The 26502-nt window shown below is 37.2% G+C and overlaps 1 protein-coding gene across 3 annotated transcripts in view; it reads left to right on the top strand.

Moving 5' to 3' along the window:
• TTBK2 (tau tubulin kinase 2) overlaps positions 1 to 26502 on the top strand; it is a 150869-nt gene that overhangs the window by 71174 nt on the left and 53193 nt on the right. For all 3 annotated transcript variants that reach the window (XM_034994496.1, XM_034994495.1, XM_034994497.1), the window contains 3 exons: positions 8113 to 8186; positions 12956 to 13096; positions 14609 to 14713. In XM_034994496.1, coding sequence (XP_034850387.1) covers positions 8113 to 8186; positions 12956 to 13096; positions 14609 to 14713 — 320 coding nt within the window. The remainder of the gene's footprint in view (positions 1 to 8112; positions 8187 to 12955; positions 13097 to 14608; positions 14714 to 26502) is intronic.

Raw genomic sequence — 26502 nt, 5'->3', positions numbered from 1 at the left:
TATTACAAGTAAAGAAATGGAATTAGATGTAATAAAAAAACACCTACCCATAATGGAAAGCCCAAGCCCGGATGGTTCCACTGGTAAATTCTAAGAAGCATTTAAAGAAAGATTAATGCCAATTTTTTAGACTTCAAAAAAAATAGGAAAGGAGGGAACATTTCCCAATGCATTCTATAAGGCCAGTACTTTGACACCAAAACCAAGCAAAGACATTAGAAGAAAAGTGTAAACTAGTATCTCTTATGAATATAGATGCAAAATTCCTCAGCAGACTACTAGCAAACAGAATCCAGCGACATATAAAAAGGATTATTCAACGTGCTATATGTGACATTAACCCTGGAATTCCAAGTTGGTTTAAAATATGAAAATCAGTATAATACACTGTATCAATAGAATCAAAGACAAAAACCACATGATTATGTCAGACGACCTATTTAACAAAATCCAATACCCCTTTCATGATAAAAAATACTCACCAAACTAGGAATAGAAAGGAACTTCCTTATCCTGATAAGGGCCATGTGTAAAGGGCCATGTATAAAAAAATCCAGGGTGCCTGGGTGGCTCAGTTGGTTAAGCGACTGCCTTCGGCTCAGGTCATGATCCTGGAGTCCCTGGATCGAGTCCCGTGTCGGGCTCCCTGCTCAGCAGGGAGTCTGCTTCTCTCTCTGACCCTCCCCCCTCTCATGCTCTCTCTCTATCTCATTCTCTCTCTCAAATAAATAAATAAAATCTTAAAAAAAAAAAAATCCAAAAACAAAAACCAAAAAAGCCACAGCTAATACAATAAAAAACAACTCTTTCCCCTGAAGATAATGAACAAGACAAGGATTTCTGCAATTGCTACTTCAAGTCAGGAAGATGAAATAAAATGCACCCAGACTGGAAAGAAGGAAAACTAGCCTCTATTTGCAGATGACCTCTTATTTTTAGAAAACCCTAAGGAATCCACTAAAAACTTTTTAGAGCTACTAAACAAGTTCAGCAAGATTGCAGGAAACAAGATCAATATAAAGAGATGACTTATCTTACTAGACATTAACCATAAGCAATCTGAAAATGAAACTAAGAGAACAATTCCATTTACAGTAGCATCAAAAAGAATAAAATAGGAATAAATTTAATAAAAGAAGTGTAAAACTTATTTTCTGAAAATTACAAAACATTGTTGAAAAAATAAGACTTTAAATATATGGAAAGATATCTTGTGTTTGTAGATTAGAAGACTTAATATTGTTAAGATAGTAGTACTCCTGAAATTGATCTATAGATTGAACACAGTCCCTGTCAGAATTGCAGCTGCCTTCTTTGGAAATGGGTAAGCTGATTCTAAAATTAATAATTGCAAGGGACCCCCAGATAGCTAAAACAGTCTTGAAAAAAAAAGCAAAAACAATGAAGCTAGAATATTTACACTTTCTGATTTCAAAACTTGCTACAGAATTACAGTAATCAAGACATTATGGTACTGGCATAAGGATAGAAATATAGATCAATGGAATAGAATTCAAAGTCCAGAAATTGTCACATTACGGTCAATTGATTTTTGACAAGGGTGCCAAGACAATTCAATGGGGAAAGGAGTCTTTTCAACAAATGGTGCCAGCACAACTCCATTGGATATTGTAAGAGAATAAACAACACATATATTGGTCTCTGCCCCTAGTTCCTGGCACAGACCTCTTAAAATCCGTGTAATCTCCCACGTGATAAGAGCACTAGGAGCATCTTTTGTTCTGATATTTGGTCTTAGACCAGATTTGGCCAGGACAGTGGTTCCTGACACAGAGCTCCTATGTTCCTTAGAATTTCCTGGGTGATAGCAGTGTCTCATGTTCCAATGAACAAACTCTTGGTGGGCCCCTTAATAGCTTCAGGATCGTAGCAGGTCACCAGAAAGACCAGGTCATGATTAGAAGTTTGGAATTTTCAGCCCCACCCCCTATCCTCTGGGAAGTAGTAAAAATTCCAGAAGTGTGGGGTTCAGAGATCTTCTGAGTTGGTGAACACATGGAGGTGCTGTAAGAGTGGCACACTCAGAAAGAGCATGGAAGTTCTGCACCACTTCCCACGTAGCTTTCCCCATTGTGTCTCTAAATCCGGCTATTCATCTGTATTCTTTATTATATCCTTTGTAATAACCTGGTAAATGTCAGCATCTCCCTGAATTCTATAAGCTATTCTAGCAAATTGTCAAACTTAAGGAGGGGGTCATTTAAACAGGTAACAGCCTGGGACTTGTGATTGGCATTTGAAGTAGGGGCAGTCTTGTGGGACTAAGCCCTTATGGGGATCTGATGCAGATTCCAGGTAGACAGTATTAGAATTGAATTGAATTATAGGACACCCAGCCGGTGTCGAGAATAGCTTGATGTGTGGAAAGCCCACACATCTGGTGTCAAAAGTGTTGTGAGTGTGGTAGTAGTGTCACAGTAAAGGAGAAACACAAGGGGAGTCTGTCTTCCAACACAGTTACACACGTGCAAAAGAGTGAAGTTGGACCCTAACCTCGTACCATATATGAAAATTTATTGAAAGTGGGGGCACCTGGCTGGCTCAGTTGGTGGAGCGTGTGACTCTTGATCTCAGGGTCATAAGTCTGAGCCCCACGTTAGGTGTAGAATTTACTTACAAATTAAAAAAATCTTTAAAAAAATGTATTCAAAGTGGACCAAAGACCTAAACATTTAAAACTCTTAGAAGAATACATATGTGTAAATCTTCATGACCTTGGATTAGGCAGTGATTTCTTAGATATGATGCTAAAACTGCAAAGCAGCAAAATAAAAAATAGATTAATTGGACTTCATCAGATTTAAAAACTTTTGTGCTTCAAAGACCACCATCAAGAAAGTGAATAGACAACCCATGGAATGGGAGAAAATAGTTACAAATCATGCATCTGGTAGGGACTTTATCTAGAATATATAAAGAACTCATAACTCAGTAATAAAGAGATAAACAACCCAATTTAAAAATCAGCAAAGGATCTGAATAGACATTTCTCCATAGAAGATAATACAGATTGCCAGTAAGCACATGAAAAGATGCTCAACATTATTAGTGATTATGGAAATGTAAATCAAACCTACATTGAGATACCAGTTCACTCTCACAAGGATGACTGCAATAAAAAAAGATATAGAAAATAACAAGAGTTGATGAGGATGTAGAGAAATTAGAAGCTTCATATGTTACTGGTAGGAATATAAAATGTGCAGCTTCTTTGGAAAACAGTCCAGCAGTGCCTTTGGGCTGCTTAAGATTAAACATGGAGTTACCATATACCCAGCAATTCTACTCCCAGTTATATATATACCCAGGATAAATGAAAGTATGTCTACACAAAAACTTGTATGTGAATGTTCATAGTAGCATTATTCATAGTAAACAAAAAGTGGAAACAACCCAAATGGACAATCAGCTGATAAGTGGCTGAACAAAATATGTGGTATAGCTATATAATAAATATTATTGACAAAAGAAGTGAAATATTGATACATGCTACAACATGGATGAGTTTTGAACACATTATGCTAGGTGAAAGAAGCCAGTCACAAAAACTACTTACTGTAGTATTCCATTTATGTGAGATGTCCAGAATAGGCAAATCTGTAGAGATAGAAAGTAGATTAGTGGGGCTGACTCTCATAGGGCTGGGAGAGTTGCAGGGGGAAATGGAAGTGACAACTAATGAGTATGGGTTTTTTGGTGGGATGGGGTAGGGCTGATGAAAATGTTCTAATGTTTGTTGTGGTGGTGGTGGTTCAACTTTGAATATACTAAAAACAATTGAATTACACTTTAAATGGGTGGATTTGGTGGGGTATATTAGTAATGTTCCAATAAAGGTATTATAAAAAACTGATTCATTGTTTAGTTAGTGAGTATCCTGTGCAGAGCTGGGTACTAGAGTCCCTACCCTAGAAGTACCTACAGTCTAGGGGTCAGACAAGCAAACAAAGACAATACAGCCTAAAGATGCTGAAATTAAATTTATATATCTATTATATTCTGGTGCCTTTATGTACAATAATGAGAATCTATGGGAGTTAATTAAGTAGGAATAAAATGAGGATTGGCTTGGGTTTGACATCACTCCTGCTCTAGAGTGACATTAATATTATTTAGATGTCATGGGGCACTTGGCTGGCTCAGTTGGTAGCGTGTGCAAATCTTGATCTCGGAGTTGTGAGTTTGAGCCCCACATTGGGTGTAGAGATGACTTAAAAATAAAATCTTTTTTTTTTTTAAAGAATTTATTCATTTATTTGAGAGAGACAGAGCGTGCGCGTGAGTGTGGGGGGGGGGCGGCATATGGAGAGGGAGAAGGAGACTCCCGGCTGAGCAAGGAGTCTGATGTGGGGCTCGATCCCAGTACCCTGGCATCATGACCTGAGCCATAGGCAGACGGTTAACTGACTGAGCCACCCAGGTGCCCCAAAATAAAATCTTTAAAAAAAGATTATTTGGATGTCTTTTATACTGGGAATTCTTAAAACTTGAAAGTTTATAGAATGGTTTACCTAGGGACTTTTGAGTTGTTTCTGTTATATTTCTGGACCTCTCCTCTAATCTTACTGTGCATGAAGTTGAATAACTATTTTTGTGAACGTGGAGCATGATCAGACCTAGTAGTGCATAGCGTGGGACTGTCTTTTTTGTTTGCTTACCAACTAGATATGACCTAGGAGACTGCCTAATTTACCATAAAGATTGCTATAGTTCTGGTATCTGGATTTTCCTCAGGACTCTTACCTAAATGACAGTTTATTAGGTCTCACCTGATATATTCTGGGTTTGGCAAGCTGATTTTCTGTTTCCCTTTCTCCACAGCAGTGATTTTGAATTATTAGAATTCTCTTCAAGTATAACCTACTCTGCTCCCTTCATTTTTAGAGATTATTTTGCTTAATTCTTCACACCTGAAAAATGGGGAAAATAATAATACTTAAACTGTGATGATTAAATGCATGTAAAGCACTTAATATAATGCCTGGCACAATATGCTTGCATATTATTCATGTTTTACTAGCTATCATTATTTATATTAATTTGTTTATTCACAGATATTGATTGGGCATTTTTTTTTAAGATTTTATTTATTTATTTGAGAGAGAGAATGAGATAGAGAGAGCATGAGATGGGGGAGGGTCAGAGGGAGAAGCAGGCTCCCCGCCGAGCAGGGAGCCCGATGCGGGACTCGATCCCGGGACTCCAGGATCATGACCTGAGCCGAAGGCAGTCGCTTAACCAACTGAGCCACCCAGGCGTCCCTTGATTGGGCATTTCACTATCTGACAAGTACCGTGCTAGTTCCAGAGCAAGATAGATATGGTCCCTATACTCATGGAGTGATACCTCAGTTTGTACTAGTTATTTTAACACTCTTTAAGTGGTGGTGAACAATTCCTGTTCCAGTTAAATTGTAGTTTCTCCATGCTTCTAAGTTTGTACATATTATTGAACTAACTTTATTAAGGATTTTCATTAATTGCAGGTATCTAAAATATAAGAGCAGTAGCACACTGTGCTATAAAGTGTGAGGTAAGAACTCATTAAGCTCTAACCTAAAGCAGTGAAGATGTGTTGGTGAATCCTAAACAGTTTGCTACTGACTTTGTATTTTGTTTATCAGCCAAGGATCTACAATTGATTTCTTTTTTCTTTTTAAAAGTAGGATGTTTTCACTATTGAGGGATAAATAGTATTTTGGTATAACGTACCATAAAGATATTTTTGAAAGAGCATTCCAAGAAGAGTTAAATATAGTATGGCCTTTTGTTTTTAGATGGTTGAAATGTCTTTGTAATAGAGATCCTTAATTTAAATGTTATATGCTAGGAAGGTGGAATCTTGAATGGATAACAAGAAGAAAATACTTCCTAAATGATTTTTAAATTGTTGCGTTGAAGCTGAGGGAAAGAGTAAGTTGCTAATTGGCCATCATTTCATCCTTTCATTCTTACTGCAATTTACTAAGTGACAGACACAGTTTTGCAAACATTTGTAAAATACATGTAAAGTGATGCACATGCATTGTACACATTGGGAATTATTGCTCCCACTTATTTCTTGCTAGTTCCAACCCTTTCCAACAGAAGCACAGAGAATGAGAGAATAGTGTAAAAGAAGTAGAATTATTAACTAAAATAAGTCTGGATTGTATTTATATTTTAAGTCAATCAGTAGAAAGGTTTTTTTTTTTTTTTTTTTAATTCAAGTTGAGATATATTTCTCATTCATTCACCAAATCTTGCCCTTCTAGCTCTTGGTGTGTGACTTGCTCACTTTACAGACAAACTTCTTCAAAGATTGCCCTCACTGCCTCATACTTGAATTACACTTTAATCCGTTAAAGACTGGCTGCCGCCCTTTCCACTCACTAGTGACTTCCTAATTTTTATATTAACCGGCGCTTCTCAGCCTTTCTGTAGCATTTGCCATTGGCTACCTTTGCATTAAAATGCTGCTTCTTCTTGTATTTCTATAATACCCCTTTCTCATATTTTCCTCATACCTCTCTGGCTATTACTTGATTTTCCTTCATGTGTTCTTTTATTTTTGCCCATGCTCTAGATGTTGTATTTTCTAAAACTCTGTTCTTAGGTTAATTTTCTTTTCATTCTTTATGTTCTTCCAACCTGGCAGTTGTCCATCTGTGTATGTAGTTCTGTCTACCTTCCATGAATTAATGATTCCCCAATATATTTCTACTGAGCTGCTTTTTGCTCAGCAGCAGGCTTGAAATTACAAGTGTCTGCTAAATTCAACAGGTTGTCCTTAAACTCAACATTCTAATTTCCCTTACAGCCTATACAACCTACTATATATTCTCTTATTTTGGTACAACTTACCATTTAATTGTACCAGTTTCTAGTCAAAAACTGTCTTTAGTATCTCTCATATTTATCTTATTTTTTCCATCTCTCCTATACTATTTATAATTTAAACCGTGTTCTCTCTCTTGGGATATTGTAACTGTTCCCAGAGTGACCTTTCTGCCTTTAGAATTGACCCCTGTATAGTCTGTCCTCATTGCCACCATAGCAGTGTTCCAAAGTATGATGTTTTAAGTGTGTTTTACCTCATCTTAAAATCTTTTAGATGCTTCTCATTACCCACCAATAGATCCAATAGATCATATGTCCATCCATGGCCCATCTGCTTTTGGATCATTTAGAGAACTTTTGAAAAGCTCCAACCTGTATTTTCCGCCATTGATTTTGAATCAGTAAAGAGTTTAGGAATTTACAAAGCTTCCCAAGATGATTTTGTTAAGTAGCCAGGGCTGAGAAAAACTGACCTCTCCATGTGGTTCACTTTCCTTGTTACGGAGTCTAAGACCTTTCAGGACCTCGTGCCGCTTGCTTCTCTCCAGCATCTTCTCATGCTCTTCTCCCTTCATTCACTGTGCTCCAGCCAAAATGCCCTCTTCTCGCCCTGGAGCCACCAGTCTAGGACCTTTGTTTGCTTTTGTTGAACCAGGGCAGACCCTAGATTGCTACCTGCTCCACTTCTGCTCTCCTCTGCGCCCTAGCCTGCACCTCCTTGGATTTCATAGGTAAAACTCAGATTGAAAACCACTGAACTACTCCAAATCAGTGAGGCCCAGAAAGATTAAGTGATTAAAGGACTGAAGTCATGTATTGGTGAATGGCAGACCATATCTAAAATTCAGGATTTATAATATAGATTTATTTATATTATAAATATAGTATTTATATCACCTAGGATTTATATTCCTAAGAGAGTTCTTATTTATTGCTCTTCTGTTTTCGTATGTGTAATGTCTGGGCAAAGTTGATCTGAAAGGACCTTTTAATTCTTTACTCCCTAAATAAATTATCATTGTTTATTCCCTCATTCATTTATTGAATGAATAAATTCAATAAACATGTATTTGACTACACACGGAGCAGTGTAGGGTCCAGGAGGAGGTGGATAGAAAATTTGAATAATACAGATTTCCTATTTTTAAGGTTCTTAAGACAGGTCCTTTGTATTCAATTATAAAATACTGTACAGAAAAACAAATTATTAATTTTTTAGAAGAGAAACCATAATGTAACCTTTTCCACTGTTTTCTTTCTTTCTTTTATCCAGGGAAAGACCATGTTTGTAGATTTATTGGCTGTGGGAGGAATGATCGATTCAACTATGTGGTCATGCAGTTGCAGGTAGGTTACTTGGAAATGTATCTTAAAATATTTCAATTTTGATCAAAGTACCTAATTGCAGTGGATATGAATACAAACAGAATTCTTGGTATCATCTCAGAATGTTTTATATTATGCAGATGGAATTTTATTTAAACAGATTTGACGTAGATTTTTCCAGAGATGGAAGTGTTGTTCTTGTCAGCTGTTTTAGTTGATCCATATCTTCATTGAGTGTCATCATTGCAAAGTTTAAATCCCCATGTGGATTGCTGGATATGAATCTTGCCCTGTCCCTCTCCATTCCTCTTTTTGTTCCCTTAAGGACTCTAGGTTTTTTTTGGTTTTTTTGACGGAAATAATGTAAATTTATTGAAATTGGTTTTGGGGAGGGTGGGTGGGTGGATAGTTGGGGATCTAATTTTTAATCTTTGTGCTCAAGAACCAACTTTGACTACTTGAAAATTTAAGAATTACTTGATAATATAGGAGAAATGCCTTCCTCTTGGTGATTCAGTTGTATAATATCTGCCTTAAAATTTTTAAGGACTGGGACGCCTCAGTGGCTCTTAAAATCTGGGTCTTAAAATCTTACGGGTTCAAGAAGTTGTACTTATTTCTTTTCTCATTTCTACCAGCAAGACCTGGGACAAGTCTCATGAAATTTCCTTTAACCATTGAGGCTTTACATGAGCAGCTTTAGTATAGCCTAAGAGTGATATTTTGTGAAAAGCATTATCACCTAGGGAGGGGCAAAAAAATATTTTGAATCTTGTAACCGTACAGATGTAGATCTAGTTTGCCTGACATCAGAGCTGCCATATTTTTAAAACTTTTTCTTATTATGAAAAAAATTAAACATACACAAAAATAGAATAGTATAATGAACACCCATGTACTCATCACCCAGCTTCAGTAGTTTTCAGTATGTGGCCCATCTTGTTCCTGATGTATTCTTCCTCTCCTCTCCCTCCCCAGATTATTTCAAAGCAAACTGAAGGCATATTTTATCTGGAAATACATGAATATGTATTCCTATGAGTCAGAGATTCCTTTTTTCTCCTCTTAATCACAGTACACAGTAATTCCTTCATAATAGCATTAAATATCAAGATGATCTTCAGATTTCCTTATTGTATATGTTTTATTTTTTTTTATGTTTGGATTCCTTAAATCTGGTTTCACACAGGGTTCCACACATTGCATTTGGTGGATATAATTCTTAAACTTCTTTTACTCTATAGGTTCCCTCTTTTTTTTTTTTTTTTTTACAGTTTTTTGTTCTTATTGTTCATACTGTCATTGATAAAAATGAAGTCATTTATCATGAAGTTTTCATATTCTGGAGTTTGCTGATTATCTCCCTCCTTGTTTAACATGTTCTTCTATCCACTGTATTTTCTGTAAACTGGTGATTAGCTCTTTTGTTTTAATTAGCCAGAGTACTTCAGAGGTGAGGGTATGCTTCCTCTTGCATCGCATCAGTAAGCAATGTCTGGGTTGTCTCTTTTTAATATTGTTAGGATTGATCCTTGAGATTCAGGGAGACAGCCTGATGCATCCTTTTTAAAGTTCCCAGTGGTTTTGCTCCTAAGTTTTATCAACGCATTAGTAATCATTGCCTAGATCCATTACTTCAGTGGGGCTGCAGATGTACTATTCTAATTCTGTCAGTTTTCCTTAATTTATTAGCTGGAATTCTTTTTCAAAAAAGCACTCCAACTACTTAGGTTACCTGAGATAAATTTTATACAGGAAGGGCAGGACTAATACTTGTTTCTTTTCTTCTTTTTACTAGTTTTCAGAATAATGAGTTGGTTCCCTAATATTTTCCAAAGAGGACAAATGAGCTCTCTTTTTAAAAAAAAAATGAGTTCATGCATTTCACATATTTTATGGTTCTCAATTATTGCAGTTGTTTTTCTTTTTAATGGTCAAATTGCTCCATCTTTGGCAACAGGTGAAACAAGATTGGCTGTGAACTGATAATTGTTAATTCTTGGTGATGAGTAGGTGTATGAGGGTTCATTATATTATTTTCTTTTAAGTGTATGTTACATTTTTAATAGTAAAATCCACTTGCATTATTATTGGGATCATGTTAAATTTATAGAATTACTTAGAGAAAAATGAATTTGGTTTTTTCATTCAATAGTATTCATTCTATGTTATTATGAATAAGGATTCTTTTTTTTTTTTTTTGGTGGCTGCATACCACTCAGTAAGATGAGTGTACCATAATTTATTTAACCTTTCCTTTATTGATAGATATATAGATTGTTTTCTATTTTTCTCTATAACAGATAATAACTACTTTTAGTTTATACTCTGAAGTATAATTTGGTGGATAAAACCTGCTTGTACTTACCATGTTAATAACTTTCCTCCCCCAAAAAAACAAAACAAAAAAAACCCCACTTTCCCCCATACTCTTGCTAGCCTTATATTTTATCTTTTTAGATTTTGTTAATTGATACCTTAGATTTACATTTTAAAAGATTTGAAATTTTAGGGACACCTCGGTGGCTCAGTCAATTAAGCGTCTGCCTTCGGCTCAGGTCATGATCCCAGGGTCCTGGGATCGAGCCCTGCATCCGGCTCCCTGCTCAGTGGGGAGCCTGTTTATCCCTCTGCCTCCCACTCCCCCGGCTTGTGCGCTTTCTCTCTGTCAAATAAATAAATAAAATCTTTAAAAATTAAAAAATAAAAGATTTGAAATTTAAAATCATTACTAATACCATAAACCAAATTAATTGATTTTCTTTCAAAAGCTTTTATAATGATGGAAGTTGTTTACAAATAAAGTTCCAATATTTCTTAGGTATATTTTTGGAAATCAAAATACTGATTTTTGAGAAAAAATTATTAGAATGCTAATAAGTTATTCGCTACTCATGGGATTATAAAACTTGTTGTAGATTATCACTTACTTGACATTTGCTGAGATGTAGAGAACAATAAATTCTCCTAACATGAAAACTTCGTAATACAGAGAACTGCCAGTTTGTGCTGTGAGAATTTTTTTTTTTATTTTTTTAAAGGTTTTTTATTTATTTATTTGACAGAGAGAGACAGTGAGAGAGGGAACACAGCAGGGGGAGTGGGAGAGGGAGAAGCAGGCTCCCCATGGAGCAGGGAGCCCAATGCAGGGCTCAATCCCAGGACCCTGGGATCACGAACTGAGCTGAAGGCAGATGCTTAACGACTGAGCCACCCAGGCACCCCTAAAACTGCATTTTTAAAGAAGCGATGAAGTGGGAAAGGCTCCTGACTTTCTTGTACTTTTTTGATTCTTCAGTTACTTGAGTGCTAGTTAGTATTTTAAGTGGCACTGAAGTAATTTAAGAATTTATTACTTTTTCAAAAGTGAATGAGGTGTCTTCAGTTGAGATGATGGCATTGGTGGTATTAATCCCTAACATACACTACAAAATTTGGGGAATAGAGAGATTAGGCTATTTAAATTCTCTTGTGAGGGGCGCCTGGGTGGCTCAGTTGCTTAAGCGACTGCCTTCGGCTCAAGTCATGATCCTGGAGTCCCTGGATCGAGTCCCGCATTGGGCTCCCTGCTCGGCAGGGAGTCTGCTTCTCCCTCTGACCCTCCCCCCCTTCATGTGCTCTCTCTCTCCTCTCATCCTCTCTCTCAAATAAATAAATTAAAAAAAAAAAATCTTAAAAAAAAATAAAAAAAAATAAATTCTCTTGTGATGGAGGAGCCAGTTTCCATTCTTTGGGCCATAGAACTGCAGCATCGTAGCCCTGCTCTTCTCATCAAATTATTGGTTTGTTACCTAGGCAACGAAGAACTTTCCGGAGGAGCAGCACTGTGAAGTGAACAAAACAACAAGTTCAAATTCACACAGGTTTAGATTTGAAAAACAGCTTTACCTTAATAGGCTAAGATTGTTTAAACTTCCTGAGCCTCAGTTTCTTCATCTGCAACATCTTCTATTTTAGGGGGCTGTGAGGATTAAATGCAATCATGATGTAACACGTCTGGCACAGGCTAGATACATTCATTGCTTTTATCTGTTGCTACAAGTAATTGAGTTTGTTTCATGTCATTTTTGTTTATAATAACAATCATTAGCATTTACTGAGTACTTAGTGTGTCCCAGACAGTATGGTAAACACTTTACGTGGATCTTCTTTAATCTTCATAAAACATTGCAAGGTGTAGGTATCATTGCCCTCATTTTATAAGGAAACCAGACACAGAAAAATTAAGTAGTTTGTATGGGAGTATGTTAGGCAGTAATGAGGAATTACTGCTCTGGGTACATACATTTTCTGTATTTTCAAATAATCAAGACTATATTTTGTTATGGCATGAAAGACAAAGGGAAACACGATGACTCAAAAACATAATATGTTCAAAAACTTCTGGTTATTCTTAAATTTGTCTGAAACATTCATGTATTACCTTAATGGAATCTCTTCTCTTGAATGAGAGGATCATGATTTGGGTAAAGTCCTTGCTCTGTCTGTCAAAACATTTTTTTAAAGATTTATTTATTTGAGGAGAGAGAGAGAGATCATGAGCATGAGTAGGGGGAGGGGCAGAGGGAGAGAGAGTCCCAAGCAGACTCCCCGCTGAGTGTGGGCCCAGCGCGGGGCTCCATCCCACAACCCCAAGACCACAGCCTGAGTGGAAACCAAGAGTCAGATGGTCAACCAACTGAGCTACCCAGGTTCCCCTGTCAAAACATTTTTAATGATAAATGAATAACTTCCCAGTCTTCTCTTATAACATAGTACCATATTTGGAAGTGTTTATTTGGTTTCCACAGGGTCGGAATCTGGCAGATCTACGCCGTAGCCAGTCCCGGGGTACATTCACCATTAGCACTACTCTTCGGTTGGGTAGACAGATTCTGGAGTCTATTGAGAGCATCCATTCTGTGGGATTCTTGCACCGAGACATCAAACCGGTAAGGGGCCATTTCAAGTCAGAGCACAGAATGAGTTTGCTTTGTACTCTTAATCTGATAATGGGATCCAATAAATTATGAATGTAGCATTCTGTATTTGCTTTCCATTATTAAATACAAGGTAATATTTTAATTTCAGTAACTAGAAGCAAAATGTAACTTACCTCTCAATTTTTTAAAAAAATTCTAATTACATAAAAAAAATTTCTAATTACAAACCACAATTTAACATTCAAGAGCTTTTCTCATACAATGAAAATGTTGCTCACAGCCAAATTAAAAATTATTAATGGTTGACTATTATGATTATGTGTGTTAACATTTCTAGTTACTTAGCCTTACATCTAAATTGGAAGTTATTCTTTAGATTTCTTTTTCCTGATACTGGGTAAAAATATATACATATGTTGCTTTTAGATGTATGCACTGTGTTCTCTGAACTATTTCTCAAGTGACAAATTGTACTTATAAGGAACCATCAATTATGAAAGACCTTATTTTTTCTTCTGAGTGCTACAGTGGCAATATATAGTATTTTTTTCTATTCTGTTTTTTCTTAGAAATTGTCATTTCCATAACTGAAATATGCTTTTATTTTTCCTTCTTGGTTTTTTTATTGCTCACAAGGGGAAATTATCCATTTCTGATATACTGTATTTACTATAAATATATCATGTGTTGGTTAGTGCATTTGAAAATTACACCCATCTGTAGCTACATGATTTTTAAAATTAAATAGTTTACATGAAAATGCCAACTAAAATTAACATTGTAGAGTCAGACTTAATGTAATGTAGATTTCTCTTGCACTTAATTCTATGCCAAACTAAATGTCACTACTTTAAAAGCATGGTGACTGAAGACTTTCCATTTTCATCTGAAAGCTCCCTAAGTAGAACAGTATTTTAAAATAAAAGCTAACAATTCTGTTGCAGTTTTGCTTTTTCCTTTATAAATTCTCTTTTTACATACCATTTTGCGAGTCTGTGCTCATCTAACATTACATTTATTTTTTTAAGGGAAGAATGCAAAGTATATTTTCCTTAAGTCTGTTTTGAAATGTTTCCTTAAATTGAATTTTAATTTTTATGCTTAGTGAAATTCAGCTTTATGTTGCTCATAGGAAATTCATTTAAATTTCTAGCTATGTATTTAATTTTGCTCACTCCTAGTTCCTCCCATTTTAAAAAGGAAGAATTGGGCTGTCTTTAAAGCACTCACTTAGACTAGAATTTCAAGGAACATAGAGTTACACTTAAGTCAGTGTTGTTGTATGTAACTTTGTATCATCACTTAAATTCTTTGTTTCTCAAAGTTACCTGCTCCTGGGCATTAATAGAACCCATAATGAGATTATGTATTAACATCCAGTAAACATCATGGATTAGAATAGTGTATTTGAGACATATGTATTATATAGAGAGAGTTTAAATAGAATTAAAATATAGGAAGGATAGATGTAAGGACTTAGTATTGTAAGAATATGTATATTTTCCTTCTTTGCTTTTCTAGTCGAACTTCGCCATGGGTCGCTTTCCTAGTACATGTAGGAAATGTTACATGCTTGATTTTGGCTTGGCTCGACAATTTACCAATTCCTGTGGTGACGTCAGACCAGTAAGATTTTTCATATTATTATTAAATATTCAAGAATTAACCTGTTATTTATAGTATCACTTTTTAAAAAAAGAAATATGAATTATGTATAGAATGGATCTTATCCAAGAAGTAGCATATAAATTTTATGATGAAATTATAGGATAGAGTTAATTAATTTTATTGAAAGTTGTGGCTTTAATAAAAAAGTACATTAGGGGTGCTTGAGTGGCTCAGTCAGTTAAGCGTCTGCCTTCGGCTCAGGTCATGGTCCCAGGGTCCTGGGATCAAGCCCCACATCAGGCTCCCTGTTCAGCGGGGAGCCTGCTTCTCCCTCTCCCTCTGCTGCTCCCCCTACTTGTGCTCTCCTGCTCTCTCTCTGTCAAATAAATAAATACGATCTTAAAAAAAAAAAAGTACATTAGACACAGACTTAGAGTGGATTTGTAGTAAGAACACACATTGGCCCTTTAGGATCAAGGGTCTTTTTTGCAGTCTGAGGCTCTTTCTAGATCCTGCAGTTCTGTTTTCATTGTTGTACATTTCCTATCCAGAATTTCCATTTGGTTCTTTAAAAAAATTTTCTCTTTATTGATATTCTCTATTTGATACAATGTTGTCATCATGCTTTCCTTATGTCTTTAATCAAGCTCTCCTTTGGTTCTGTGAATGCATTTGTAAGGGCTACTTTGAAATTTTTTCCTCTTAAATCCGACAACTGGTCACTGTCACAGACGGTTTCTGTTGCCTCTCCCCACCCCCAAATGGATGGGTCATACTTCCCTGTTTCTTTGATTCCTTTTAATTTTTTTGTTGGAAACTGGACATTTTAGATAATATAGTTTTAGATATGGGTCCTCCTTTCCAGGGCTTTTTATTATTATTTGCTTGTTTATGTGTTTAGGGACTGAACTGGATTTGTTTCAGTGAAGGCTTTTCCCCTGCCACCCTCCCCACCCCTCCCCTTCCCCAACACATAGTATTAGGTCTCTGTTGTTGCTCCTGGGGCAGTCAGCCTGCGGTTGCCCTGGAATGGCAGTTGTATGGTAGGCCTCTCTTCTGCACTTGCCGTGGCCATACCCAGTTTTTAAGTTCCACTAATTGCGGGCTGATTGCTCTGTTGTTTACAGTAGTACCCTGGGGCATAAATTCCTGGACAAACTGATATAATCCAATCTCTGAGGTCAGAGTTTGTTTTTTTGTGACCTCGGGAGGCCTCCCGCCTTCCAGTTGTCTTACTCCCCCTGTTCTCTCTTACCTGGCCAGCCTGTAGTCTAGGCTTTATCTTCATTAGCTCTACAGATCTCCCAACTCCCTATACCACAACCTTCCGTATTTTTGAGAAATGCTTTAAGCTTAAACTTTACTGTTGAGAACAAGATAAGTTCCTTTGGGAAGAGATTAGGAGGTGTCTTTTTAAATGGCCTTTCTCCTGCCCCCAGGCAAAATCTCTGAGCCAGGGCTCTAAAGTTGGGCTGAGGACTATGGTAAGCTTCTGGATGACATCCTTACTTTTTGGGAGCTGAGATGGGGCAGTAGGTGGAGATCTCTCAGCTTGTCTCTCCTGCATGGAAACACTGCTTCCTGAGCTGGGGGGGTGGTGCTGGGGGGTGGGGCGGGCTTTTGGGCCTCGAGTATTGTCAACATATACCCAAGGTAGAGCTTCCATTCCATGAGTGGCGCTAGGTGCAAGAAAGAAGCTTCTCTTTCCACACTAACCCAGGACTTAGCCTCCTCCACAACAGAGAGCTGGAAGAACCTCAGAAATGCTGAAGTCCTGCTTCTATGGGAAGAAAGCCCTCCGGTTGGGAACTGGGGAATGAGGGAGTCCTGTGTCCTTGGTGGCAACAGTCTGGAGTGGAGCCACCCTCTCTGCTCTGGAAGAGAGGAGGGAGAGAACGGTTTGGGTTCAAGTACCATAGAATTTTCACTTTTCTTGAATAGATGTTTCTCCATTTGTTATTTGCCCTAAGGACTGTTTCCAAGAGCTTTAGTTTTTTAAAATAATTTTCACCAGTTTTACTGGGGATCAGGTCAGTGGAGCTCCTTATATTGTCCTACCGATAGTTCAGTTCTTCTGATGTCTCCTTTTTACCTTTAGTTTTGTTTTAACTTGGTACTGATTGTGATTTTCCTTTTCTAGCAAATTAGTTGCACAGAAGTTGAAATACTGACTTTTGAATGAGCTAAGTATATAATAATAGAGTTGTTTACATAAATGTAAATTATATTTAAAATATAGGCACATGAGAATTTAGGTGCCTAAAAATTACGAGAGAATCTTTCTGATTCTGGTGAAGATCTTGCATTAATAGATGCAAAGCAGGTAAATAATTTAGGTTCTGTGTAGCTTGCTAGATTAAATGTATTTCTGGAATCCCATTTCTTTTCCAGATATCTTTTATTTTTAAGGTTTTAGACTATTACCAGGTTATTGTTTATTCATACACATAACAGATATCTAATGAGCACATAATATGTGTGAGGCATGGATCTGTAGTGGTGAACAAGCTGACCAAAATGAGCCTCTTATGGAGGTTATATTTTATTGGCGAAGACAGATAGAAAACAAATACATAATTTTAGGTAGTGGTATATGCTATGAATAAACACAAAGCAGTGTATTTTTTTTAATAAAGATTTTATTTATTTATTTATTTGACAGAGACACAGCGAGAGAGGGAACACAAGCAGGGGGGGAGTGGGAGAGGGAGAAGCAGGCTTCCCGCGGAGCAGGGAGCCCGATGCAGGGCTCGATCCCAGAACCCTGGGATCATGACCTGAGCCGAAGGCAGATGCTTAATGACTGAGCCACCTAGGCACCCCGACAAAGCAGTGTATTGATGTAGAGAGTGATGGGCAATGAGAATAGGAGACTATTTTAGTACCAAAAAAAAAAAAAAAAGAATATTTTAGAAGTATTAGTTTAAAAAGACTTCTCTGAGGAGGTATCAAGTTGAGAGTTGAATGAAGTATGAGAACAAGCCATGTGAATATCTGGAAAGAGTTTTCCAGGCAAAGGGAATAGCAAGTTCAAAGGCCCCGAGGCATAGTAAGTTTGGTCTGTTCAAGAAAAAGCAGGGAGGCTACTGTGGCTTTGCACAACATAGCACAGCATGATGAGTTAAGGGGAGAGAGATAAGATGTAAGAGGTTGGTTGGCCCTAGATTGTGTATGATTTTGCAAAGATGTTTTATTCTAAACATGATAGGAAGCCTTTGGAAAATTTTGAGCAGGGTTCTTGCATAATCTGGTACATGATCTGTCAATAAGCTGATTACATAATGGAATTATATACAGAAGTAGATTATATTTAAAACATAGCCATAGGAGAATTTCAGTGCCTGGAAATTGTAGGGAGACTATCTTCAGTTTTATCAGTATTCTTGTGTAAATTAGTAGCCATGCAGAAAAGAACTTAGGTTCTGTGTAGTTTGTTATATTTAAATATATTTCTGGAATCCCGTTTCTATTCTAAATAAACAGGTTTTCAATTTTTAGAACATGTGTTTTTTTAAAAAAAAAAGTCACTCTGGCTGTGAAGAAGAGACTGTTGAGAGCAAGAGTGGAATCAGAAAGTTACAAGTGAGAAGGCTAATGCCATTGGTCCAGTGATCATTGCATGCGACTGGGATCTAGGGCATTAGGGTGCGCCAGTGAAGGTGGTGAGAAATGGTCATATTTAGGATGTATTTTAAAGATAGATTTAACAAGCCTTCCTTTTGGATTTGTAAATATCGGGATGTCAAGGAAAAAGAAAAGTCAAGATTGACTGCTAAATTTTTCTCCTGAATGAATGGTCATGCCATTAACCATGATGGGGAAGAAGGCTGAAGAGTGGATTTGATAAGGGAAAAACGAGGTTCTATTTTCTAGAAGTCAAGTTTGAGATGCTTCTTAGATTCCAGATGGAAATAACAAGAAGGTGATTTGATATGGTAATATGTAGCTCAAAAGAGAAATCAGGACTGGAAATATAAATTTAAGAATCATTTGATTGGAGGTGGGGGTATAGCCAGGGCACAGGGGTGCAAGAATACCTGGCTTTGGGGGTCCCAAGTAGATGAGGTTCAACTACTTGTCACTGAGAAAATCCAAAGGCAAAGAGACAAGTAGTGGTGAAACAAGAAAGGAATGTATTCAACGGATGCTCAATGGACTGAGCCACCCAGGGTGCCCTGAGAGCTGTTTTATTTTATTTTATTTTTTTAAGATTTTATTTATTTTAGAGAGAGAGTGGGAGGGGAGGGGCAGAGGGAAGAGGAATAAGCAGACTCCATGCTGAGCACAGAGCTCAATATGGGGGCTCCATCCCACAACCTTGAGATCATGACCTGAGCCGAAATCAAGAGATGGACGATTAACCAGCTGAGAGGTGTTTTATTTTAAAGAAGATTGGTAAAACAGGGAAGTAGTTGAAAGGGAAGTAAAATCCTTTATTCCTTAGTTTATTCACTTCCTTATTATTTATTTTTTTAAATGGCAGTTATTACAGCATGCTTGTGTACTGATGGTAATGCTCCAGGAGACATGAAAAAAATGATAATGTAGGACAGAGCAGGAACAATTCTAGGAGACACATTCTTGCATGACCAAGGGAAGGAACCTGAGCACAAATGATGAGGTTAGCCCATTCTCTAAGAGCAAGAACACTTCTTCCATTGTAACTGAGAAAAGGCAGAGTAAGTGGACACAGATACAGGTAAGCATTTAGATTTGGTAGTGGGAAGTTGAAGTTCTCTCATGGCTTTTATCTTCTTCATGAAGGTAAGACCTTTTGCTGAGAGTGCAGAAAGGTGCTGGAGGTTGACGAAAGAGGACAAGTGAAATAGTTACCATGGAGAGGGAGAAGTGAACTAGCTTCAGCAAAATAGACTGTAGACCTGTGCTGAAAGCTCATTTGAGTATTATGGTAATTTAAGGTGAGATTGTCAGTAAAGTTTGTTTTTCTCTAGACACCTTTAACTGCTTGTTTAGAAGTGCAGTTTGTCTAAGAGTTGGGTTTAACCTGGGTAAGGATCAGGTTAGCACTATGGAAGAGTGAGGGAAGAGAGTTGAGAGAATGTTATTGTGGTTGAACATAGTTCATGCTGTGTAAGGAATGAACTTTCCCTTTTTTTTTGCATATCACTAGCTAGTTCCTTTTAGAATTTCAGTAGTTTCATGGTTTTCTTTAAATCTCTTAAATCTCAAATAAAATTAATTTCATACTTTTTTGGGTCATGATTATGATTGAAATCATTTTTTCATATTGCTCCACTAATATAAAACCAAAGTTGCCTTTGTAGATTTGTTTCATATTATACAATTTTGTTTATTTATTCCTTTTAAGAAACTTGAATTGAGTCACTTGAATTGTCTAGGTATGCCATCATGTTATTTGCAAAAATCAATATTTTTATTTTGTCTTGCTATATTATGTATTCCAGAAGAGTGTAAAAAACACATATCAAAATTTTAAGGAAGAATATTAAAACATCTATGGCCTCCATCTAGGTTAAGAATTAGCTCATTAGCACTGTACATCTCATTCCCTTTTCTTCCTCAAGCAGCAGTGTCTAATTGAAGTTACTGTGAGCATGGAAATGTTCTGTATCCGTACTAATACGGTAGCCACTAGCTACCTGGGCTATTGAACACTTGAAATGTAGCCAAAGCAAATGAGAGACTGAATTTTAAATTTCATTTAGTTTTAGGTTGCTATTACATTGGCCATTGCAGCTCTAGACATAACCTCCATTCTGAATTTTGCATGAATCAGTCTGTTTTCTGTCTTCTGTAGACCTGAGGGTACTTGTTTTGGAGTAGGGAGCAGATTCGGGGGCTTTTGTAAAATAGTACAGTTATCATGTGGCTTTCATCTAGCTTCCCCCACTGATAATAGCTTACATAATCATAGTACATTGTCAAAGCTAGGAAATAGATATTGGTATACTATTGCTAATTCAAGTGCAGACCCGAGTCAGCTTTCACTATAATTTACATGTACTTTTTCTTGAAGGAGGAGAGTATATGAAACTTTATCACATGTACGGATTCGTACACCCAACACCACAGTCAGTATACAAAACTATTCCATCACCACAAAGAAACTCCCTCAAAACAAAAATGTTAATTTATTTACCAAACTTAATAATAGTATTCTTAGTATAGGACGACCATCAGTCAGAATGCATTACAAAGGGAATGATGGATACTCTCTGTTACACTATTAATGAATTGTTTTTGTGGTTGGTTTTGAGAGCCTCTACTATTCGCTTTTAAGATGTATTAGTTACAATAAATAGGGACGTGAGGTACAAAGGAGTCCAGAGCTATATATATTTACAGTACTCTGTTCCATATGGTTTCAGAGTTGAACTTCTTTTTACTTAATGATTTGAATCTTTATGTTCATTATTTTGTCCTCCTGGTTTAAAGCATGCCCTAGTTTCCTTACTCCTTCAGCTGGCATTTCACATTGGCCCTTTGTGTCTCAGCTCCTGCAATGCCATGTTTTCTCCTGCTGCTTCTTCCTACCATTCAGCTGAAACTCCCAGTGCCTAGGGCTATAGTGACCTACTTAACAAAACTTTTAAGTCTTTTTCTCTGTTACCATTCCACAACTTCAGCTATTTTCTTATTTCCATTGGGGGCTATATTACATAGTTCTCATGCTTTCTGCCCCTTTCCAGAGCCCCTCCCTTTGATTAGCAATAGGCCTGGGCTCATGCCTACAGTCCTTCCCTTCTCCTGATAGATTTATTCTCCTGGGAGCTCATTTTGTCTCTGACATTCATCTCCTCCTTCACGTTCACACTGCTCTGTCTTTGTAGTAGTCTTGTGGCTTCTCGTTTGGATTATTAAAAGAGTTTCCTCCTTGGTCTCCCTACATCCCCTTCCAGTCTCTTCTTTTTACCTCCAGAAGAGTAAGCATCCCAAGCACTTTATCAATCATGTCACTTTCCTACTTAAAAATTTTTGATGAATTCCATTTCCCTGCATGTTATAAACCAAACACCTCAATATGACATTCAGGGCCATCCTTGCTTAACCTGATTCCAACCTACTTTTCCACTATTTTCTCTCAAATTTGCTCCAGCCATATCAAACACTTTCCCTAACACACACAGTACTTTCCTCCCATTTTGCATTGCACACAATGTTCTTTTTACTTAAAGTGCTTTTCCTTCTCCCTGTTGTAATTCTTTCAGTTTTCATTTTAAAAATTTATTTATTTGAGAGAAGCAAGAGAGCGAGCGAGCATGAGTGGGGGGAGGGGCAGAGGGAGTGGGAGAGAGAATCTCAAGCAGACTCCTGCTGAGCATGGAGCCCGACTCGGCTTGATTTCACAACTCGGTCATGACCTGAGCCGAAATCGAGAGTTGGACACTCAACTGACTGAGCCACCCAGGCACCCCCTTTTTCAAGGTCCAATTTCTTTTTTCTTTTTCATTTTCACTTAAATATCTAGGTATTTATTTTAGTAAAATGTGCTCTTAGGTTGTTAACCACTCTTACTTTTTTTCTTTAAAGATGTCTTTAAATACAATTTTTGAAGAGATATTTCTATAGTGTGAAAATAAGAAAGTAAAAATTCATCAAAGTTGGGATACCTGGGTGGCTCAGTCGTTAGGCATCTGCCTTCAGCTCAGGTCATGATCCCAGGGTCCTGGGATCAAGCCCCGCCCACATCAGGCTCCCTACTCCCCCTGCTTGTGTTCCCTCTCTTGCTGTGTCTCTGTCAAATAAATAAATAAAATCTTCCAAAAAAAATTCATCAAAGTTAAATACTTCTTTGAAAGACACTATTAGGCAAATGAAAAGACAAATCACAGACTGGGAGAAAAATATTTCAAAATACACATCTGACAAAGGACTTATATCCAGAATCTATAAACAATTCTCACAACTCAATAATAAAACAAATGAATAAACATGAGCAAAAGATTTGTATAGGCATTTCATCAAAGAAGAGATACTACAGATGACAAGCACATTAGCAAATGGTGAACGTCTTTAGTTGTCAGAGAAATGCAAATTAAAACCACAGTGAGACATCACTACACAGCAATAAGCCTAAAAACACAACTCTGAATGCTTGTGAGGGACAGAAATCAGAGGTTGCCAGAGACTGGGAGTGGAGGGGAAGGGATTGTGACTATATGGGGCTTTACGAGAACTCTTGGGGCGATAGAAATACTGTATACCTTGATTGCAGTGGTAGTTACATAACTATATCCCTTTGTTAAAACTCACAGAACTGTGTATACCTAAAGTATGCATTTTGCTGTGTGTAAATTATACCTTAATAAGCCTGACTTGAAAAAAATTAACAGATAAGCAGTGAAATAAATCTCTATTTCACCCCTGCTATCCCAAAGCCACTCATTTTCTATACTGCTCTTATGCCTTCCTCCAACCTTTAGGTAGCTGTATTATTATTTCTTTAATGTATTCTTCCAGAGCCTTTTCTTGCATATATAATACATATAAATGTATATTCTCATTTTTCTCTTTTTGATTCAAAAGGTAGCATGATGTACATTCTGCACTTGTCTTTTTTCCACAGTGTATCTAGGAGATCTTTCCGTGTCAGGATATAGAGCTTCTTCATTCTTTTTTGCAGCTACAAAGTGTATTCCGTTACAAGCATGTACTGTAATTTATTTAATCAGTCTACTTATGAACATATTTGTGAACATATGGGTTACTTTCAGTCTTTTGCTATCACAAACATTAATGTAGTGAGTAAGTGTGATACATCCATTATTTTTGCACATATGCAAGTATATCTGTAAGATGACTTTCCAGAAGTGAAACAGCTTTGTCAAAGAGAATATATACATTTGAAATTTTGATAGATATTGCCAGATTGCCATCAATTAGGGAGGTTTCAAGAGATCACCTATTTTTTTTTCTTTTTCAAATTTTTATTTAAATTCTAGTTAGTTAACATACACTGCAGTATTGGTTTCAGGAGTAGAATTCAGTGGTTCATCACTTACATACAACACCCAGTGCTCATCATAACAAGTGCCCTCCTTAATACCCATTACCCATCTAGCCAATCCCCACCCATCTCCCTCCATCAATCCTCAGTTTGTTATATCTTTAAGAGTTTCTTATGGTTGGGGTGCCTGGGTGGCTCAGTCAGTTGAGCGTCCAACTCTTGGCTTTGGCTCAGGTCATGGTCTTGGGGTCGTGGGATCAAGCTCCGCGCTTGGCTTCATGCTCGGCGTGGAGTCTGCTTGAGATTCTCTGTCTCTCCCTCTCCTCCTCCCACTTGTGCACGCTCTCTCTGTTTCTTTCAAATAAATAAATATAATCTTAAAAAGTCTCTTATGGTTTGTTTCCCTGTCTCTCTTTCTCCCCCATCCCATATGTTGATCTGTTTTGTTTCTTAAATTCCACATGAGTGAAATCATATGGTATTTGTCTTCCTCTGACCGACTTATTTTCACTTAGCATAATACACTCTAGCTCCATCCACGTTGTTGCAAACGGCAAGATTTCATTCTTTTTGATGGCTAAGTAATATTCCACTGTGTACATATACCACATCTTTATCCATTCATCAGTCAATGGACATTTGGGCTCTTTCATAGTTTGGCTGTTGTTGATAATGCTGCTATAAACATCTGAGTGCATGTAACCCTTTGAACCTGTATTTTTGTATCCTTTGGGTAAATACCTAGTAGGGCAATTACTGGGTCGTAGAGTAGTTCTCTTTTTAACTTTTTGAAGAACCTCCAAGTGGGATTTATTCTTGGGCTCTAGGGGTGGTTCAGTATCCACAAATCAATCACCATGATACACCACATTAATAATAGAAAGAAGAAGGGGGTGCGTGGTGGCTCAGTTGGTTAAGCATCTGACTTTTGATTTCAGCTCACGTCATGATCTCAGGGTCCTGGGATTGAGCCCCGCATTGGCTCCTCACTCAGTGGGGATTCTGCTTGTCCTTCTCCCTCTGCCCCTCCCCCTGCTTATGCTCTCTTTCTCTCAAATAAATATCTTTTAAAAATAATAACAGAAAGGATAAGAACCATATGATCCTCTCAATAGATGCAGAAAAAGCATTTGATAATATACAGCATCCATTCTTGATAAAAACCCTCAACAAAGTACGTATAGATGGAACATACTTCAACATCATGAAGGCCATGTGTGAAAGACCCACAGCTGATATCATCTTCAGTGGGGAAAAACTGAGAGCTTTTTTCCTCTACGGTCAAGAGATCACCTATTTTAAGGCCCCATTAAATGTTGCCTTATTCTTTTTTTTTTTTTTTTAAGATTTTTTATTTATTTATTTGAGAGAGAGAATGAGATAGAACATGGGGGGGGGGGTCAGAGGGAGAAGCAGACTCCCTGCTGAGCAGGGAGCCCAATGCAGGACTCGATCCCGGGACTCCAGGATCATGACCTGAGCCGAAGGCAGTCGCTTAACCAACTGAGCCACCCAGGCACCCAATGTTGCCTTATTCTTAAGACTTTCTTCTTCAGCAGGACTTTTCCTTTTTGCTTCTCACCAAAGGGAACTAATGCTTACCACTCCTAGGCTTTCATAGCTCATTGTACCTTGCTAATGATATTAATTATAATCTGCTTTAAATTAGAATTAGTTGTATATATGGCTATTTTCCCCAGTTGGGTTGAGTTGTCTTTTCTGCTTTATATAAGGTGGCTGAATTTTCTTGACCTGGCATTATTTCTTTGATGAGTCACATCAAGATCTTTCTAAACAGCTGGCTCAACTTTTCCATGGCAGAAGCAAAGTCAGGGGTACTCTTAACTGGAACAAGTCCCCTGGGTTTGTCTTGGCTAGAATCTATCTGGGGTCAGGGAGCATCTAGGTATCTGATTAATCGTGGACTGGGTTGCAGAGTGTGGTAATAGCTCTGGAGATTTTTATCCTGATAGTTACTGGAATGAAAATAACTGGGCATAAGTACATGCTATGAAAACATTTTTGTTAGTGAAGGCTCTTGTCAGGTAATGAATAAAAGTACAACCAGTGAAATGTTAGTGAAAAGGGTTGATAGCAGGCTTTCATGTATAATCTTGTACATTCTTTGTCAAGACAAGAAATCTCTGATCTCAAAGTTCCGTCAAATTGAGAATATTAGATATTCCTGTTAGTTGTGATATCTTAGGAAAATATTGAGATCTACTGACTATGATTGTCAATGAATGGCCCCTAAGAAAAGGGATTTAAATATATCACAGGAACTTTTGATTATCGAGAGTTGTCATTAAATACAAAGAGTATTTTTTAAATAGTTAAATCTTAAGACAAAAACAAAAAGGAGGCATTAAAAAGGGAATAGAAGGGCGCCTGGTTGGCTCAGTAGAGTATGTGACTCTTGATCTTGGGGTTGTGAGTTCAAGCACCATGCTGGGCACGGAGCTTACTTAAAAATGAAATGAAAAGGGCACCTGGGTGACTCAGTTGTTAAGTGTCTGCCTTCGGCTCAGGTCATGATCCCAGGGTTCTGGGATTGAGTCCCACATCGGGCTTCCTGCTCCGCAAGAAGCCTGCTTCTCCCTCTCCCATTCCCCCTGCTTGTATTCCTGCTCTCGCTATCTCTCTCTCTGTCAAATAAATAAATAAAATCTTTAAAAAAAAATGAAATGAAAATTTTTAGAAAGGGAAGACAGAATTTCATGAAAGAAGAAATAAATAGAAAACTAATTTGAGCAAATAACACATAAATTACAAAAATGATCAAACGAAGGAAGAACACATAGAATGTTTATCTTACAGCATATGACCAGAATGATTCTGGTAACTAAAAATTTTTAAAATAACATTTGTTATAGTCTTT

The sequence above is a fragment of the Mirounga leonina genome, unplaced genomic scaffold, assembly GCF_011800145.1.
Source record: "Mirounga leonina isolate KUSES-001 unplaced genomic scaffold, KU_Mleo_1.0 Mir_91, whole genome shotgun sequence".
Classification (NCBI taxonomy): domain Eukaryota; kingdom Metazoa; phylum Chordata; class Mammalia; order Carnivora; family Phocidae; genus Mirounga; species Mirounga leonina.
Note: the sequence above shows the minus strand (reverse complement) of the source record. Positions and strands in the feature narration are given on the sequence as shown.